The 19,938-nt window shown below is 38.4% G+C and overlaps 1 protein-coding gene, 1 long non-coding RNA gene and 1 other non-coding gene across 4 annotated transcripts; 2 read left to right on the forward strand and 1 right to left on the reverse strand.

The window, feature by feature from the left end:
• Positions 1 to 718: 718 nt before the first annotated feature.
• Positions 719 to 16,541, reverse strand: EAPP (E2F associated phosphoprotein). Of its 2 annotated transcripts, XM_039870522.1 has the most exons (6): positions 16,362 to 16,541; positions 12,557 to 12,738; positions 11,437 to 11,532; positions 10,255 to 10,372; positions 6,588 to 6,701; positions 719 to 1,292 (listed from the first exon to the last, which is right to left on the reverse strand). In XM_039870522.1, the coding sequence occupies exons 1-6, from the start codon at positions 16,433 to 16,435 to the stop codon at positions 1,016 to 1,018; spliced, it is 861 nt and encodes a 286-aa protein (XP_039726456.1). In that variant the 5' UTR covers positions 16,436 to 16,541; the 3' UTR covers positions 719 to 1,015. The 2 variants fall into 2 exon arrangements, with proteins under 2 accessions (XP_039726456.1, XP_039726457.1); XM_039870523.1 differs by lacking the exons at positions 719 to 1,292; positions 10,255 to 10,372 and having other exon boundaries at positions 6,631 to 6,701.
• LOC120608590 (uncharacterized) lies at positions 14,905 to 19,839 on the forward strand. The gene is made up of 3 exons (XR_005654440.1): positions 14,905 to 14,915; positions 18,860 to 19,191; positions 19,289 to 19,839. It is a non-coding gene; the product is annotated as an uncharacterized LOC120608590 (long non-coding RNA).
• Positions 18,845 to 19,008, forward strand: LOC120608618 (U1 spliceosomal RNA). Its single transcript, XR_005654445.1, has one exon. It is a non-coding gene; the product is annotated as a U1 spliceosomal RNA (small nuclear RNA).
• Positions 19,840 to 19,938: the final 99 nt, after the last annotated feature.

Raw genomic sequence — 19,938 nt, forward strand, 5'->3', positions numbered from 1 at the left:
TAACAAGAAGACCCTGAGTTTCCTAATGTCGTTTTTGGAAATATTTCAATTATATCATTCTTTTTAAAAGTTAAAATGTACAGATGCCTACAATGTAATTTCCTCTAAGCTGCCACTAATGATTTTTACTCTAATAGCAAAAAAAAAACAAAAAACAAAAAAAAAACATACATTGGTTGCTGGCAAAAGAAATTCCAGAATAGTAGACACAAGGGGCAGCAACAGGATTTTTAAGAGTAAGGGTGGAGGATGAAGTTGCTCTTTCTCACTGCAAATTTCTATTTTACTATATTAATTCATAAAGTTTAGAATACTGGTAAGTATAATCCTTTTAAGGAAAGACCTATGTTAATTATTCAAGGCACCTGAATACTAACTCCATACCATTGTAACAATTGCTAAATACCATTACTCCCTCCTATGTGGTAGAGGCTATCTGGAACAACAGTTTCAATATCAGAAGAAATTAGAAAAGCAGGCCTAGGAAGAGATGTATTTAAAAAGCCTGCTGCCAGGTTAGATAAAGAGACTTAACACCTGAAGGCCACATAGCGAGTTTTCCCATTGTAGCAGGTCTCGAAGTCAGCTACTTAAGAAGGGAAATAAAAATACTTCTTAGCACAAACGATACGGATAGAAGTCAAAAAATACTTTCTAGTTTAATCACTTCAAGAGTATGTCTAAAATAAAAAATAAAAATAACACTCAGAAACAAAGATTACTTATAACCCCAGGACATTTTAATTCTAAAGAGCTTTAATAAATAAAAAGCCCCAAGTTTCCAAAGTCCATCAAAAAGGGAATGAATAATCAGTTTCATCAGAGCTTGGGGAAATGTTTTGAAAGAGGGAGGGATGAATGTTGATAACCATTCTTGTTCAAAGAGATAAAGATGAAACACAGCTCCTTCAAATAACAACTCATAATGTCACTTGATATAAGTAGGCAGGAGAAAAATAACTGTCCATATCTGCTTTATATACAACATTGGGCAATTAAATGTCAACTTAGCTATTTAGGAATGGCTTGCTAAAACATTGAAAAAATGAAAGACTTCATCCTTGTCATAGACTGCCACTTCGGTGGAACATTCGGTGCACATAACGGGGTGATAGACTTCTTCCACTTCTGTCTCTGCCTGCTCTGCAGCATCCTCACGGTCAGACCGCATCTTCTTCCGGCCTCGCCTCTTCTTCCTGTTCTCTGGAGTTTTGTATCTTAGAATCTCCTCTTTGTTGACAGAACAATTCATCACAAACATTGCTCTATATTGAGTTTTGTATGATTCATGCCTAAGAGGAAAATGAAATGGAGAACTTGGATTTATGTTCTATTTTAATAGTTATCTATTTAGATAAAATTTGAGAACATCAAAATCTTACTGAAGTAAAGACATGGGAAAAAATGAGAAATTTAAAGAAATGTTGAGTTATTTTAAGAGTAGAAAGGAACTTGGTAACAAATAATAAATAGTATAAAGAATGAATATATTCCTTTCTCCTGCTTTAAAATTAACTTTTATCTCAGAAAAAACTTTGTTCTCCAAAATCAGAAAAACAAGAGAAAAGTTGTAGAAAACTTGAGAGGTAATGTTTAAATAATCTTTGCACATTTTTCTATTGTGACCTGAGACTCTGTGCTTCTCTCAATACAGGTGGTGCCATTCTGGTCACCATTTTAGTAAAAGCTATAGTTTTAAAAGCTTAAGGAGCTTCTGACTTTATAATGTCCACTCTAAAGACTCCACCAAAAAAATGTTAGAATAAACAAATTCAGTAAAGTTGCAGGATACAAAATCAATATATAAAAATTGGTTGTGTTTCTATACACTAACAACAAACTATCTGAAAAAGAAATTTTTAAAAAACCCTATTCGCAGTAGCAGCAAAAATAATAAAATATTTAGGAATAAATTTAACCAAGGAGGTGAAAGATCTGTACACTGAAAACTATAAGACACTGATGAAAAAAAAAAAAAACTGAAGAAAAAAAACAAATAAATGGAAAGATATCCTATGTTCATGGCTCAAAAGAATAAATATTGTTAAAATGTCCATACTACCCAAAGCCATCTACAGAGTCATTGTGATCGCTATCAAAATTCCAATGAAGTTTTTCAGAGAAATAGAAAAAAAAAATACTAAAATTTGTATGGAACCACAAATAGCCAAAGCAATCTTGAGAAAGAAGAGCAAAGCTGGAGGCATCACACTTCCTGATTTCAAACTATAATACAAAGCTGTAGTAATCAAAACAGTATGGGATTGGCATAAAAACAGATTCACAGATCAATGGAAGAGAATCGATAGCCCAGAAATAAACCCACGCATATAATGTCAACTAATATTTGACAAGAGAACCAAGAATATTTAATGGGAAAAAGAGAGTCTCTGGATATTTACATGCAAAAGAATGAAAGTGGACCCCTATCATCTATCACTCACAAAAATTCATTTTAAATGGATTAGAGACTTAAATGTAAGACCTGAATTGTAAAACTCCTGGAAGAAAATATAGGAGAAAAACTCTTTGACAATGATCTTGGCAATGATTTTTTGGATATGACACCAAAAGCACAACAAAAGCAAAAATGAAAAAGTGGGACGACATCAAACTAAAAAGCTTCTGCATAGCAAAAAAAAAATCAATCAACAAAATAAAAAAGCAGGCTAAGAAAATGGGAGAAATTATTTCCAAATCATATACTATCTAGTAAGTGGTTAATATCAAAAAATATATAAGGAACTCATAAACTCAATCGCAAAACAAAGCAAACAATCCAATTTAAAAAATGGGCAAAGGACCTGAACAGGCATTTTTCCAAAGACATACAAATGATCAACATATATATGAAAAGGTGCTCAACATCACTAATGATCAGGAAAATGCAAATCAAAAGCACAATGAGATATCACGTAACACCTGTTAAAATAGCTATTATCAGAAAGACAAATAGATTACAAAAGTGAACCCTTGTGCACTGTTGGTAGGAATGTAAACTGGTACAGCCACTATGGAAAAACAGTATGAAAGTACCTCAAAAACTTAAAAATAGAAATACATATGATGCAGCAATCCCCTTTTGGGTATATATCCAAAAGATATAAAATCACTATCTCAGAGATATCTGCACCCCCACCATAGCCAGGTAGGTGATCAAGGTCAACATTAACAGTCATAAATCATGTTGATAAATTGTGCCTTTGATATGTAATGAAAATAGCACTTTACTTCTGTGGTCTTCCTCCTAAAAACCTACTGCAGCATTATTTTAAAAAGCCAAGACATGGAAACATCCAAAGTGTCTATCAACAGAAGAATGGATAAAGAAAATATGGTAAATTTATACACTGGAATATTAGTCAGCCATTATTAAAAAAAAGGAAATCTTGCCATTGTGACAATACAATGAACCCTGGAGGGCATTACACTAAGTGAAATGAGTCAGAGAATGACAAATACTGTATGATCTCACTTATATGTGGATTCTTAAAAAAAAAAAAAATTGAACTCATAGAAAGAGAAAAGATTGGTGCTGATGGGGAAAGGTGGATGAGTGAAGGTGTCAAAGGGTACAAACTTCCGGTTAGAAGATGAGTAAGTTCTGAGGATCTAATGTACAACATGGTGACTATAGTTAACAATACTGTATCGCATACTTGAAAGTTGCTAAGAGAGTAGATCTTAAAAGTTCTCACCAAAAAAAAAAAAAGGTAGGAAAACCGGGCTAAATGGCAAGATAATAGAAGCTTCACTCATCCCTTCCTGTGACCACATCAAGGTTGAGACAGAAACACGGAGTGAACAGCAGGTGGAATCACTCAAATGAACAGAGGTCCTACAGCTAGAGAGAGAAATAAGAAGTCATCCTGCAACAGGACAGAGGCTATGGCTGTGGCAGCTGGAAGCTGCAGATGCCTCTTAGAGGGGCTGTGTCCACGAGCAGACTTTCCCACTGACGGACCTGCTCGCTCTGAGCCTCAGTGCCAGGTAGGCTGCTCGGGGGTCACCGGGGACTTATGGGGGGATGCTGAGTTGTCAGAGCAGGGGCCAGAGGCGAGGCTTTCTACTGGGCGGAAGTGCTGGCAGTGTCCACTGTTCCTCTGTTGAGACATCATCAAACTGGATAACAGAGGTCGCTCTGCCCAGAGGATTCCCTGAAACTCTACCTCCCCTACTCACAGCCCCACCCTGGAGAGTCCAGTGCTCCTTGCTGAGCAGAGCCAAGACTCACACTGGTGGCAGCTGATCTCGTTTTCTGGCATGGCTTCCTGAGGCATCTATAAGCACAGCATCTGTGGATTGCTTGCTGAATCTTAACAGGTGGCCCCAGAGGGGCACAGGCTGGGGCTAAACTTGACCTGCAGCTGAACCCCTCTCAGGACTGTGCTGCTGGACACCTACTACACAAAGCCACACTAATAAGACCGGGAGACTCAGGAGCTCTGATTAGTACATAGAAATGGACACAGAAAGGCAGCCAAAATGGGAAAACAAAGAAGCAGAAATCATATGAAAGAACAGAGATCAAGGAAAAATGGAGTCAAGCAATCTAACATGCAGAGTTCAAAACACTGGTTATAAAGATGCTCAATAAAATTAAGGGAAGTGTAGATGAACTTAATGATAACTTTAACAAAGAGATAAAAAACATAAAATAGAAATGGAAATTATAAAAGGGAACCAGTCAGAAATTAAGGACACATTCCCTGAGATGAAGAGTATATTAAAGAGAATCTGAACAGAGTGGAGGAAGAGGATCAAAACACCGATATAGAGGATGGGGAAGGATACCCAACCAGAACAGCAAGAAAAAAGTGACCAAGAATAATTTAAGGAGCCTATGGGACCAAAATAAGGGTAACAACATCTGTGTCATAGGGGTACCTGAAGAGGGAGAACAAGAAGTTAAATATATATGTGAAGAAATAATGATGGAAAACTTCCCTAACCTGGTGAAGGAAATAGACATATAACCCCAGGAAGCTCAGAGAGTCTTCCCAAAAAGTGAACCCAAAGAAGACCACACCAAGATATGTCATAATTAAAATGCCAAAGGTCAAATACAAAGAGAGACTCTTAAAAGCAGCAAGAGAAAAGCAATGAGCTACCTACAAGGGAGCTCCCATAAGACTGGCAGCTGATTTCTCAAAAAAAACTTTGCAGGACAGAAGGGCTTGGCACAAAATATTCAAAGCATTGAAAACCCAGGATATGCAAAGCTATCGTTTAGAGTCAAAGGACATTTAAAGAGCTTTCCAGACAAAAATAAACTAAAGTAATTCATCGACACTAAGCCAGTTAGAGGGACTTCTTTAAGAAGAAAAAACATGTATCAAAAACATGAATAAAGAATGGTAATAACATTATTTATCAACAAGTACCTCAAATGGAAAAGAATTAAGGGCTCCAACCAAAAGGCAGAGTGGCTGAATGGATAAGAAACAAGACCCCTACATATGCTACCTGCAAGAGACTCATTTCCAATTAAAAGACACACAGGCTAAAAGGAAGGGGATGGAAAAAGATATTGCCTTGATAACCTAGAGATAATTGTGCTGAATGAAGTCAGTCAGATAAAGACAAATACCTCGTGATTTCACATACATGTAGAATCTAAAGAACAAAATAAACAACAACAACAAAAAAAACAGAAACAAACTCAGAGATATAGAGAATATTTTCAGGGCTACTAGATGGGTAGGAGTTGGGGTGGGGGTTGGTGAAAAAGGGCAAAGAGATTAAGAAGTACAAATGGATAGATACAAAATAGTCATGGAGATATAAAGTGTCGCATAAGGAAAACAGTCAACAATGTTGTGAAAAATATATAAGGGGGAAGAGGGGTACCTGATTTAGTGGGGTGACCACTTCATGAGTTATATAGATCTCTAATCACTATGCTGTGCAATTGAAACTAATAAATTATTGTATGCCAACTATAATTGAAAAAAACTCATTGAACTATACAATGTAAATATGAGCAATTAACTGTCTATTATACTTCAATAAAGCTGGGGAGAAAAGGTAACTGTGTGAGGTGAGGTGATGGAGGTATTAACTAACCTTACTGTGATAACCATTTTGCAATATATTCATATATCATATCATCACACTGTACATCTTAAACTTACACAATATTATATGTCAATCACATCTCATTAAAGCTGGGAGAAGGTTTTTTTAAATGTTTAAATGGTCTAGTTGGCAATAAACTGAATATTCAAATGAAATCTTAAGATAGCATATTTTAAAAAATGGTTAACATAGTAAATTGTTACGTATATTTTATCACGATAAATAAAGTGTATCTGAGAGAATATGTCATTCCACAACATATATGCAGTTTCACTGAATCCTTGTCAGTACTGGCAAGTGCTTTATTTTAAACTACTTGTGACAGAACTATGTATAAACAAAATTATTTATAAAAAGATCAACCAGGTAGCACCATGGATATATGAGGACAGAACCTTATCAGAATTCCTAAGTACCTCGAAAGTCTACTTCTGATTTTAAAAAAGACCCATCAAGTTGGGTTTTTTTGCTTGTTTGTTTTGTGTACATTGTTACCCTTTATCCATTACCTTTGGCAATCAAGACACAGTGTGGTCATGCAGGCAGGGCAATTCAAGACAGCATCACTATTTGGAACTGGCTGCTGTTGCTGATGCGGCCTCTGTATTCCAAAACCATGGTAGCTAGAACAAAAAAAGAAAGGAGAGCGGGCACATTAAAGCCGGATCCTGATTTCTAATGCTAATCTCCAATGAAAAGTAACCAATAATCCTTAGAAAAATGGTTGACTCTAGGAATAGGACATACAAGATGAACCTAGAGCATCTTGTAGTGCCAAAAAGTAAGAAAGTGCTAAAAAAAAAAAACAACAACAAAAAAAACACCAATGCAGTAGGTATGTCAAAGGGGCACAGGAGTCAACTGAAAGCATTCCTAGTGGCCAAAGCTTAAACAATTAGATCAACAAAATAAAATAATATTGGATTATAACTCAAAGTATAAATAAATACTCATGAGTCCATGGTGATATTAATGACTGAATAAATAAATAAATGAGGGAGAATAAATAAATCTCTAATTCCGAAGAATTACAAATAATTTACGAAGATACTCTCCCCTCTTAACTTCAGACTCCTTAAGTCTGGGCTGCACATAGTGACTTCCTTCCAAAAAGTACAGTATGGAAAGGGGGGGGCAGGGGGAGAGAAAAAAGACTGAGTTTAGAGAAACCGGACAAACACCACCTCACCATGGTGATCGAAGTAAATATTAACAGTAGTAAATCATGTTGATGGTATGTGGTTGTGCCCTTGACATTATGTCATGAAAATGGCACTTTGCCTCTTTGGTCTTCCTCCCAAAAACCTATAATCCCAGTCTAGTCATGAGAAAAACATCAGGCAAATTCCAAATAAATGGGGCCTCCTACAATATACAGTCATGCACTGCATAACAATGCTTTGGTCAATGACAGATGGCATATACAAATGGTAGTCCCGTAAGATTATAATGGAGCTGAAAAACTCCTATAGCCTAGTGAAGTCGCAGCCATGGTAACATCGTAGAGCAATGCATTACTCACATATTTGTGGTGATGCTGGTGTAAACAAACCTACTGCACTGCCAACCATATAAAAGGATAGCATGCACAATTATTACAGTATATAATACTTGATAATTATAATAAATAACTATGTTATTGGGTTATGTATTTACTCTATCTACTTTTCACCATATTTTAGAGTACACTCTACTTATAAAAAGTTTGCTATAAAATAATGTGCTGTGTTATGCCAGCAACAGCCTCACACATCTCAAGTTTACCAAGTCTCTTTACTGCATCATTTTCTCATGTGTGATTTAATCTCGTGTTGTTTTATAATTTAGTGTAGCCTTCTGTATAGTGTTTATAAAGTCTACAGTAGTATGTGTATGCAGCAATGTCCTAGGTCTCCGCATTCACTCACTACTCAATCACTGACTCAGCCAGACCAACCTCCAGTCCTGCAACCCCCATACATGCCCTATACAAGTGTACCATTTTTTCCTTTTTATACCATATTTTTACTGTATCTTTTCTATGTTAAGATATGTTTAGATATATGAATACTTACTACAGTGTTATAATTGCTTACAGTATCCAGTATAGTAATGTGCTTTACAGGTTTGCAGCCTAGAAGCAACAGCCTCTATCAGACAGCCTAAGTGTGTAGTAGGCTGTACCATCTAGGTGTGTGTAAGTGCACTCTATGATGTTTGCACTGAATGAAATCACTTAATGACGGATTTCTCAGAACACAACCCCACTGTTAAGCAGTGCATGGCTGTACCTGACCAGTCCTCCTCAAAACTATTACGGTCATCAAAAGCAAGGAAAGTCTGAGGAACTGTCACAGCCAATAAGAGCCTAAGGAGACATGACAACTAAATATAACATGGTATCCTGGATGGGCTCTAGAAATAGAAAATGATCATTAGGTAAAAATTAAGAAAATCTGAATTAAGTATAAACTTTAGTAATACTAATATATCAATACTAGTTCATTAATTATAACAAATATTAATAAAAAACACTAATAATAGGGGAAACTGTGTGTGTGTGGTGGTGGTGGTGTCATTGGGGTGGAGTACGTGAGAACCTTCTGTATTATTGGCTAAATTTTTCTGTAAATCTGAAACTATTCTAAAAAATAAAGTCTATTAACTTAAAAAAAAACAAACAGTAAAGCTACATTTAAAAAGCATGTAAGTTCTAACTGCCTAAGGATTTTTGTTCTGTTTCTTGTTGTATTTCAAGAGTCAAGAACAGTGTCTGGCATACAGTAAGTGCTCAATAAATATTTGCTAACTAACAGAATAAAGCAAAAATCTACTTACGAAGGTATTACAGTATAAAAGTATATATTTCTAAAAGGGGCTTTCAGTAAACTCCTGAAAACTGAACAACAAAAGGCAAATCTTTTGGCATTACTTTCTAAACTCTTTAAATGTTTGTGGGGAAAAAACACCTAAAACATGTGGCACAAATTTTATAATTGTTATTAAATACCTCCAATGTTTAGCAAATTTCAAAAACCAAACCCCAAGAAAGTAAATTATTCATTCATTCAATAGATACTTACTATAAGATACTTGGGATACAGCATTGAAGAAGATCACTATCCTCGTGGTGCTTAAAATGTAGTGAATTCATTATTTGAGGCTGATTTCTGTGGTCTTAAAGGGCAACTACTGCTTGATGCAGGAATGTGAATAAGTCAATAAAATGTTATTTCTTCTCAAAATTATATAACGATGAAAATATATTCCATCTTACTTCACTGACAAATTCTGTCACTAGAATCAGGAGCTAGACTGTCAGCTCCATGACTATCTCAATATCACTCATAGCACTTAAAATGTTCATTCCACACCATGGATTATCAAAAAGTATTCATTAAACAAATGCGAGGGACAGTTGAAGGAAGTGGTGAAACTGGGAGAAGACGACAAAGTGAGAGAGTGGTATATAAAGACTGGTGTATAAAGACTCACACAACATCAAAATCCTCTTGGACTTAAAAAATATAGATTCCTAGACTCCACCTTAGCTGAATCACGTTCCCACTAGAGTAGGACTCAAGGGTTTGCCTTTCATTCTCCCCAGGAGACTCTGAAGCATAGCCAGGCTAGGGAAGCACAGGGTAATAGTGGTAAGTTGCCTAGCTTTTAGTTTAATGACATATTGGCCTTCATAAACTCAAATTTGAAAATGAGTATGAAGTTTCCTCTTGGGATGATGAAAATAGTTTGAAATTAAGTAGAAGTGGTGGTCGCACAACACTGTAATTATACTAAATGCCATTGAATTGTTCACTTTAAAATGGCTAATTCTGTTATGTGAATTTCATCTGTTTTAAAATCCAATTTGTAAATAGGTAAAAAGAACAATTTGAATGCAAAACATAACATCTACTCTTCATCCACATAAATTCTTAATCTCCAACTAGTTTTATGTCTATTTGAAAAAATTCAGTTTTATTTCTTGAATGTGCAGACTACGAGAGTTTAAATTCAACAGTTTTTGAAAAACAACTGACTGAAATTTGCTGGTTATTTTCAAAATAAACTAAGCAGTTTTTTAAATTTCTTTATGTATGTCTATATAAACATATACACATACATTCAAAATGTGAATGTAGTGAAAATCATCTTTTAATCATTTTCTCTAAAGATTCTATATATTAAAGTTCTTACCCTCTTCTCTGTGCATCAACCCAGGCCTGATCTCTGTTATCTTTTTCAGGATCATATAGTAATTCATCATTTGTTGGAATCCTGTGTCGTTTCTTCTTTTTTTTCTTGGTTACCTGTGCTAATTTTGAAAATGTTAAGGATGTGGCTAAGTATCATGTGTAAAGTTCACACCTCTTTAATACAGAATAAAGAATCCCATTTTTATTTATATTTTCCTAAAAAAAAATGTTTATTCTTCTAAGTAAATTTCCTGTCCAATTAACAAGGCATTAAAATGAAGAATGACAGAGGAAGCAAAAACTGTCACTTCACTGAAAACTTAAATAAGAGCTTAAATAATGAAAATTCAGAGTCCACTCAGATACCACTCAGAACAAACTAAGAATAGTAACTATTATTGATGTCTAAATTCTCTAAAAGTTCCCATATAGAAAATGCTACTGAAATCAGAAGAAAAATATTTCAAAAACGAATGGAAAAAAAACTACGGTCATCCACATACATTAGACATTTAAAATGTACTTGAGCACGTCAATATTTATGTAACAGATATAAAAATATAAAGTTATTTCTTTACCATATAAATTTGTTATTTGTGTAATGTAGTGTAATTACTGCCACAATTAAATTAGTTTTAGATCTTGTCATTATGTTCAACTTTGCTCAAATTTTATGCAAAATAAATTCCAAGGGTGGCTCCGTAGTGTAATGGTTAGCACATCTGCTTTACATGCAGAAGGTCTTAGGGAAAATTCAAGAGGGTAAAAATATAGAAACTATTTGCAGGTGTGAAAGCAAATACTACTGAACTAAGGAACCTAAAGGAAGAGGTGGGCCAAGAGCCCCGAGGAAGGAGGTACTGAGTCAGGACTTATTATTCCTCCTCTCCCCAGGTGTGCCTATGCAGCAATGCCACTGGTGGTCCCACATCCTCATATGTGTGCATGCTCATCTGTTCTTTTTTTTTTCTTGTGGTAAAACTGGCATACAAGGTTATATAAACTTTAGGTGTACATTATAACTCAATAAATTTTATACACATCTTTTCTTATTCATCGATCCTCCCTGTTTTCATATCAATAGCCTGCCATTTCTTAACAGATCAAATTAAGAGAGAAATCCTAATATCAAATAATTTTTCATAAAATATTAACAGCTACACCTGGTAAGCATTTTACTTACCTGCTTTGTCTTCATCCTCAGAATCAGAATCAAAATATATATCATCATAGTACTTTGTCACAGCTGTTGCAACTTTCCCATTTCCTGAGGAAGACTCTGTTCAAACATTAACGGAAATACACAGTCTAAACCATCCATAACCGACAAGAAAAAACTCCATATATTCTTCCATTACCTCACATAATTTATCAACTCATTTCCAATGTCATTTGAATGGCAAAACACTTCCACATTATTGACTTACTGGATATGTGCCCTGTGCATTACAGAGAACTGCCCTCCTTGAGTAAATGTTCCAAATCATGAAATTATTTTTGCCTCCCTACCCATAAATCTAATTAAATAAAACGGCTGTAATTTCAGGTTGCCAGCAAATGTATCTCTACCTTTCAGCCATGAAGTATACTGTGGAGAACAAAGAATAAACATCTCATTTTAAAGGGACTTTAAGGAAAAAGAGAATAAGAGCCCTACAAAAAGGCAGGGAAAATGAGTCAAGGACACATTTTTCCCCTCTTCAGTTATGCCTGATGCCATGACATTACCTATACTTATGTCATCATAAGCCTGCATCCCTAATTTTTCCTCTTAATTAATATCCACTTTTGACTTCATTATTATCATATATGCTTTCATTCTTAACAGTTAATACTTGGCATATCAACATGGAAACCAATGCCAAGGAGTCCTACTTTCGCAAATCAGTTTTCAGGTCAGGTTTATTTTACATAAACACCAAGTATCAAAATGAAATATGTTTCATTACTTATTAAAATGAGACAGGAATTTGTGATGACACGTCAATCTACCATATCAGTACTATGTAACTCTAAAAATACTTCTTTAAGCCTGTCTTTTTTTTTAATCCTGAGGTAAAAGTTACAGAAGGAAATCATGCAAGAAAACAGTGCTAAATAATTTCTTTCAAACAATACAGGACACTTCTTCACCAGTCATCAAAGAAAACTATGCTCAGGTTGTCAAACACATTTATTCATTCACACAGTAAATATTTAGTTAGCACCTACTGAAAGTCCTGGAGACACAAGAGAGCACAAATAAGGTTCTTGTTCATATGGAGCTTTAAAAAATATCTATATAAAAATCTAACTAAGTTTACCTGTTTCCAGAGAGGATAACTTGTCTTCCATTGTTTTTATGGTGGAATTTAATTCGGCTTCCATTTCTTTTTCAAATTCATCTTCACTAGATGATTCACTTTCTCCAGTAAGACATTCTCTGATGAGTTTTCGTTTTTGGTCGGGAGTTCCATGTAAAAGCACATCCACTTCATCTTCAGAACTGGTATACATTTAAATCATAAAGAATGTGAATATTAAAGAATTAAAATAACTTACAACTCCCATTATCTCACTGCCCAACAATTTTAAGTTTTACTTAGCTGCATATGATTTATTAGAGCTATTCTCGCTTAACAGATAAACCATTTCTGAATATTTCCAAATATGTATTTTAATGTCTGCATAACATTTCCTCTTGTAGATGCTATACATTTATTTCTAGCTATTTGTTATTAAACAATACAATTAACATCTCTGTACATGTAATTTTGCTTGTTTATTTCATTAGGATAAATGTCTAGAATTAGCTACAAACATCTTTCTGACTTCTTGAATTATCACATTGCTTTCCACGAGTATTGCACCAATTCATAATTCCATCAGCAATGAAGTTGACTCCACAAAACTGAGAGTTTTTTAAAACTCTGGACCCTTAAATAAAACCTAACATATGTAATTAATATATCACTAATATACATAAAATGTTAACAGATAGTAATTAAATATTATAGTTTAAAAAGCACAGTGCTAAAGAGAGCTAAAGAGAACTACAGAGAGAAAGCTAAATTATAGTCGAAAGTCTCCTGTATAATTTCTACCGATTTACTTGGCCTTCTGTGCCTGGGTTTCCCCATCAATAGCAATATTCCTCACCCTGATCAACATGCTTCTTCTTTCTCCATTACCACTATTTTTACTCGAGTCCTCTTAAATTTACACCATATCCTAAGGATGTCCAGGTCTCCAAAATCTTCTGTTTCATTCCACCCCAAACCCTGCAGCCAGAATGTTATTCCTAAAGAACTCTCATAACATTAATACCTAGCTCTGAAATAAACTGTCCATTGCCAAATCTCTGCGCACAGCATTCAAAACAGCCTTCCACAATCTGGTTTCACTTATCTTTTCAACCTTGAACTTTACTGGTCTTCAACTTGGGGCAATTTTGTCCCTCAAGGAACATTTAGCATAACCAGAGACATTTTTTACTGTCACAACTAGAAGGCAGGAAAAGGGGCTACTTGGCACGTAGTGGGTAGAGGCCAGAGGTGCTGCTAAACATCCCACAATGCACATTACAGTCCTTCAGAACAGAGAATCATCTGACCCAAGATGTCAGTAATGCTGAGGCTGAGAAACTCTGATCTAATCTGTATTCTAGTGTTTCCAAAGTGTGGGATATAGGAGGTTATTTTAAAGAATAGCAGGATAGACGACAGTCCATTAAATAACGCTGAAGCCAGCGCTGGTAGGAGTGTAAAATGGTACAGCTACTATGGAAAACAGCTTGACGGTTTCCTATAAAACTAAAATTGCAATTATCATACAACCCAACAACGGAACTGCTGGGCATTTATCCCAGGGGAATGAAAACTCATACGCACACGAAAAACCTATACATGAATGTTTTTAACAGTTTTATTCACGACAGTCAAAACTGGAAACAATCAGATGTCCTTCAATGAGTGAATGGTTAAACACAGAATACTGCTCAGCAAAAAAAAAAAAAAAAGGAATGAACTATCGATGCCTACAACGTGAATGAATCTCCTGAGAATTATGCTGAGTGAAAAATGCCAATCCCCAAAATCATACAAAGTGCATGATTTCACTTACAGATTTTTTGAAAATGGCAAAACTATAGAAATGGAAAACAAGATTAGTGGTTTCCAGAGGTTAAGTAGGGCATGGAGTGGAGGAAGGAAGTGGGGAATATGAGAGATCCTTGTGGTGATGAGAATGTTCTGTATCTTGACTGTATTACTGTAAATATCCCAGTTACGATATCATAGTACGGTTTTGCGATAGGTTAACATTGGGGGAACCGGGTAAAGAGGACAATGAATCTATTATTTCTTACAACTGCATGCGAATCTACCTCAAAATAAAAAGTTTAATTTAAAAAAACAAACAAACAAACAAAAACACTGACTCACAAGGCAAGAGAATTATTCCTTTTGCAAATTTCTTCAGTCCTTGCGATTATTTCAAGAGAAGTCATGGGCCCTGGATATTCTTGTTGAGTATGCAAGGTTCTCACCACTCTTTACTTAGGCCATTTCTCAGGGTTGTGTTTGCAGTAAAAAACCCTTGAGGGATGAGGTAATGTCTCTTTCCAGGACAAAGAGCAGGTTTATTTACTGCCTGCTATAAAAGAGGTGGATTCTCCGAGCTCAGGTGGTCCTCGGTCACCATGCCAACCCACTGAATGTGTAGCATCCATCTGGGAAGTAAGAGTGATCAATGCAAACATAATGTTCATGCTGCCTGCTGTGCTGTGAGTTGTCTGCGACCCAGGAGTATCAGATCTTCTGCCAGCTTCCACGAAACAGTAACAGGCTATAAAATATTAGCTCATAAGAGGGGTAAAATCGAATTCTGACAGACACCCCTTAAACACCTAACACCAATCTCCCTGTTTTTAAAACAAGCATTAGACTCACAGCCTTGAGCAGGTAATACATCGAATAACGTTATTTTGTTTTCATAGTATTTCTTTTTAGTTACTTTACCAGTGGCAACTGTCAGAGAGTTATAAAGCTTCCTTTAAGAAATTTAACTACAAAAAATGTAAGTTGATGTAAAGAAAAATATTCAAGAAATAACCCAGGCGAATATGAAGATGGTGATGGCAGAACTACTCGAGTCCAGGAAACACAGCTCTATTGCAACCGAACTGCATTCCTAATCGAGGCCTACATATACCTCCTTTCACAGACCTGACCCATTAACTGAAACTCTTTTTCACAGGGAATCTTGAAATCCATGCTCACACTTCCCACAACAGAGATCTGTGTTCACAGCGGTCTGATCTCCACGCCTACAACCCCACTCCAGGATGTGAGCAAACATTGTGAGGGAAGGTAAGAGTTTTACAAAAAGCTCGGTAGGGCAGAATGTTTTAAAGTTTATAAGCAGGATCTGCTGACAGCTTTAAAAATGGCTAAATTTGCCTGGAAATCTCTTGCCAACATAACTGTTTCCCCCAAGTAGGGTTAATCCCTTCTGGAAATTCCCACGTAACTTCATCTGTGTCTATCTCAGGTGACGCTCTTCCGAGACATATATACTTTTCAATATACGCTTTCCTAGATATATCTCTTATTTCTCCTACTGCACTGTAAGCCGGTAGAAGGCAAAAATCCTATGGTTGACCTCTGCATCCCAGAGCAAGCATACAGTAGGTGCTCAAAAAGTCTTAAATATTCCCTTATTTCCGTTTATGCCATATTAGTCTTCGAGACGGTCACTTCACGCTAGGTGCCACGAGCCTTACAGCGTACTTATGCTATTATATTTCCTCTTTCATAGATGAGACACAGAATAAGTGACTTGCCTTCGGTCACACTGCTAAGTAAGGTGCAGAGGTAGGATTCGATCTCAAGGCTTTTGAAAGTTTACACGTGATTCCAGAATAACCCCCTTCCCAGCGCAGGTGTCGGTCCCGCTTCCCCCATGGCTGCAAGACCTCACCAGAACTCCCCTCAGCGTCCCACAGGCCGCAGCGGGGCGCGACGGGCGCCGGAACCGCTGGGCCGAGGATCCCCACAGGCCAAGCAGGCGCAGCGCAGGCAGGTGGCTAAGGCCCGGAGCCTCAGGGGCCGGGGCGGGGCCGGGGCCCACCTGCTTAAAGCCGGCTCCTCGTCGCTAGGCTCTTCAACTGCGTAGGGGTCATAGTCATCTTGGAACCGGTTCATGCTGCGCAGCGCCCTCGGCCCGGGTCTACAGGCGTCGACCGACTGTTTGTTTACTCCGCAGGTCCCTTCTCTAAAGCGTTCCGGGCTCCACTTCCGCCCTCACTTCCGCGCCCTCCATGCGCGTCTGCGCAGATCGTCCCAGCCAGGGGGGGCTGGGAGAAGTGGTGGCTGACGGTGTCCAGCCACTGCCCCTCTCCGGCTTCTGCTTAGCTGGAAACGGCTACCTTATTACTGGAAGTAGTAATCGACACCCTTATAAATAGCGGTCTCTTAGATTAACACTCCATGTGCGGCGTCTCATGTCGTGACGTGTGAAGCAGAAATCTAGATGCTGAAAGACATGCAGCCTGTAGGTCCTCGGACACGAGCACCCGATGTCCCTCCAACCTCCTCGCCTCAAGCCATTCCATCTTCTTTTCACCGAGCGGCTGCCTCGCCTTCACACTATTTACTCCTCAGTCTGAGGGAGGCCCTGACTTTCTACCGAAAAGTTGCTAGACTGTCACCAGTTACTTCCTAATTACCTTTTCCCGGCCTCTGTTTAGTCCCAACTTTTGCTCAGCCCGCTCAATATTTGAGATGAGGCAGATGACAGCCTCTTAATTGTGACACCTTTTCTTCCCTGTTTCTGTACCAGCTTATACTCAAGTTCCTGCCTCCTTCCAGATAACTCTCCCCTCTTCATGGTCCCATTCCGATGACTCCCCTGTCTTATTTTGGTCCATGTCCTCTTCTCAGGTACTATGTCAGATTTCCAACTTCCTGGCTAGATAATTCCGCCTGCCGCACCACTGGCAATCCAAAGCCAGTATACCGCAAACCCAATTAAACATCTTCCACTTCATTCCTACACCTCACCCAACGGCTGCTTTCGACTCCATTTCTGCCACTTTCTCCATCTTTACAACTGCTATAGGCTGAAAGTCTTGGACTCTTGGTTGACTCTGGGTCCCTCCACGAGCCCTCAGGTCCCAAGTTCTGGAGATCTCTTAGCGATGTCTCTCTCATCCACATCTCACCTCCCTACCCACCACCCTGACTATTGATATAAGCTCTTGACAGCCTTGTTTCGCTACACTCTGCTGGCAGAGTGACACTCTTCTAGCGCAGCTTTGCTCTGGACGATTTCCTTCCCGATAAATCCTAATGTTTCACTTTTACCTGCTGATCTGTGCGCCTTATTTTGCAGTATTCTTTGCCCTCAACAGTATGGTTCAATCCATCATGCCAAACTGATTTCCCTACACATACCAGCACAATTTGCTGATTCAAGAATATGCATTATGCCTGCCATCACTAGCCTTTGCCTATGCTATTCCCTGCAGCACCCTCGCCTACTTTTAATTCCACTATCCAAACCCTACCTATCCTTCAAGATGCATCTGCACCATCCAAAACCTACCTGTCCTTCAAGATGCATCTGCAAGTAATGAATGGGTCAGTAATTAGAAATTGTGAAGTGACTATAAAACATATAGTATATTTACAATTTTTTCAATATTTTAAAATACTTTCCATTACCAATATTATATACTTAAATCTACCACTGCGAAATTTGCAGTGGATAAAGTTCATACTTTGCCTCGATTTTTTTTCTTCAAGGTTAAAATCTTGACTCCCCCCACTTTAGGTTTTACTAAGTTTGACTGTGTCTATTGAACCAGTTCACGTGAAGTAGTATGAGACAGGCTTGCTCAAAAGACACAGCGAAAAAACGATCCCTGCTAAGTTGGTTGGGTAAATCTTAACTTAAAAGTTTAATGGGGGTTGTCGGAAATCTTAATAATGGTGTCCAATGAGGATGGCTCCCGTAGGGCTGGAGGAAACAAAATAGGCTGAAACTTCCTATTTGCTGAAGGAAGATAAAACCAACAATGAGCCCTGAACCACCCCCTCAGTGGGACGCTAACTGCTGGACCCCGGGTACCACGACATCGCGTCCTCTGGGGTTCCCCTCCAGGCCGTGCGCCCGCCTGCGCCCACCCAGCACACGAGACAGCAGAAGGTCAGAGGCGGAGACACGAGGGAAAAGATTAGGAAAAGACGTTAAGAAGCTCGAACCCCTCAATCTAACTTTACAAACGAACGTTCACTTTAGAACAGTCAGAGCTGATCTCTCTTGGGTCTTTTCTACTTGCTTGAGGAAAACAGAGCACGCCAGGGACGTCACGACAAGGGCGTGTCGTATGCAGATGAGCAGGCGCGCAGAGGCTGCCGGTCCTGCTCCGCCTGAGCCTCCACGGCCCGCGTCTCGAGAACGCAAATGCTCCCGGAGTTGTTTTCCCGACGGGCCAGGTTCGGGCGAGGGGCCTCGAAGCAGCGAGGGTGCAGAGTCCGCGCGAAGGAAGTGACCGTGCGTGAAGAGCGAGGCGAGCGCGAGGGTTCGGGTGGAGGCGAGCCGAGCAACTCATACTTACCTGGCAGGGGAGATACCATGATCACGAAGGTGGTTTTCCCAGGGCGAGGCTCATCCATTGCACTCCGGATGTGCTGACCCCTGCGATTTCCCCAAATGTGGGAAACTCGACTGCATAATTTGTGGTAGTGGGGGACTGCGTTCGCGCTCTCCCCTGATTTCTTCGGTTTTGTAATGTTAGATCCAAGCTGCACGGGGTCGTTCGGTCTCCCTTTTCTTAACTGATAGCGGTGGCTAAGTAGGAATGTGAACTTCCGGCTTGTCGTTTTAGCGTGAGTGAGACGCTGCCGTGTTACTAAGTACGCGCGGGGATGCTCCAAATCCATCTCCAACAACCCGGGTACTTGGCCAAGTCTTTTAAGCTGTATAAAGGTGTCTTTTGTTTTCAAAGCTGTGGTCCTGCCCTATACCTCTTTGTTGCTGAATTTTCCCCACAGCATTTGTCACCTTGCTGCTTCCTGTGGTTCTTGACCAGCGACTCCGACGTCAGCGGACACCAGAATATGCTAGAATTCGGAACCTTAGCACCTTTGCAAGAGCTACTGAATCAGAATCAGAGTCCCGGTTTATTGTATGTACATTATAAGTTTGAGAAACACTGATCTAACATACCATGTATTTTAGTTTTCTAATTTTACCCACTGGAATGTAAATTCCATGAGGTCAGAGATTCTCTACTGTTTTGTTAACTGCTCCATCCGTAATTGCTGGAATAGTGCGTGACTATAACAGGCATTTAATATACTTATTGGATTAATTTCTTCAGCTCAGGCTTCAACAGAAGTTTCCCAGCAGGTTCCCAGGTCCTATCTCTGAGTCCAGATCAGATTAACAATACTGTGTCCTTCCTACAGAGAAATCACAGAATTGGAAACACTCCCTGTTCGGCTTCATCAGTAATGTCTCTGAGCACCATTTGCTTGAGCCTATAGGTGATAGCTATAATAACAAAACAAAACAAACAAATAAACAAACAAACAAAAACAGTTCCTGAGCCGAAGGAGAGGATCCTCTAGGCCAGCAGTCCCCAACCTTTTTGGCACCAGGGACCCATGCTTCCATGAGAATCTAATGCCTGATGACCTGA

Source organism: Pteropus medius, unplaced genomic scaffold (assembly GCF_902729225.1).
Source record: "Pteropus medius unplaced genomic scaffold, Ma_sr-lr_union100, whole genome shotgun sequence".
Lineage (NCBI taxonomy): Eukaryota > Metazoa > Chordata > Mammalia > Chiroptera > Pteropodidae > Pteropus > Pteropus medius.

Excerpts from the sequence above, each read along its gene's own strand:
- EAPP (XM_039870522.1), bottom strand. The coding sequence starts at position 16,435 with ATGAACCGGTTCCAAGATGACTATGACCCCTACGCAGTTGAAGAGCCT. Across the intron at positions 10,373-11,436 it reads TGAGGATGAAGACAAAGCAG|CACAGGTAACCAAGAAAAAA; the intron begins GTAAGTAAAATG and ends TTTCAAAATTAG. Across the intron at positions 1,293-6,587 it reads CTGTGTCTTGATTGCCAAAG|GCATGAATCATACAAAACTC; the intron begins GTAATGGATAAA and ends TTTTCCTCTTAG.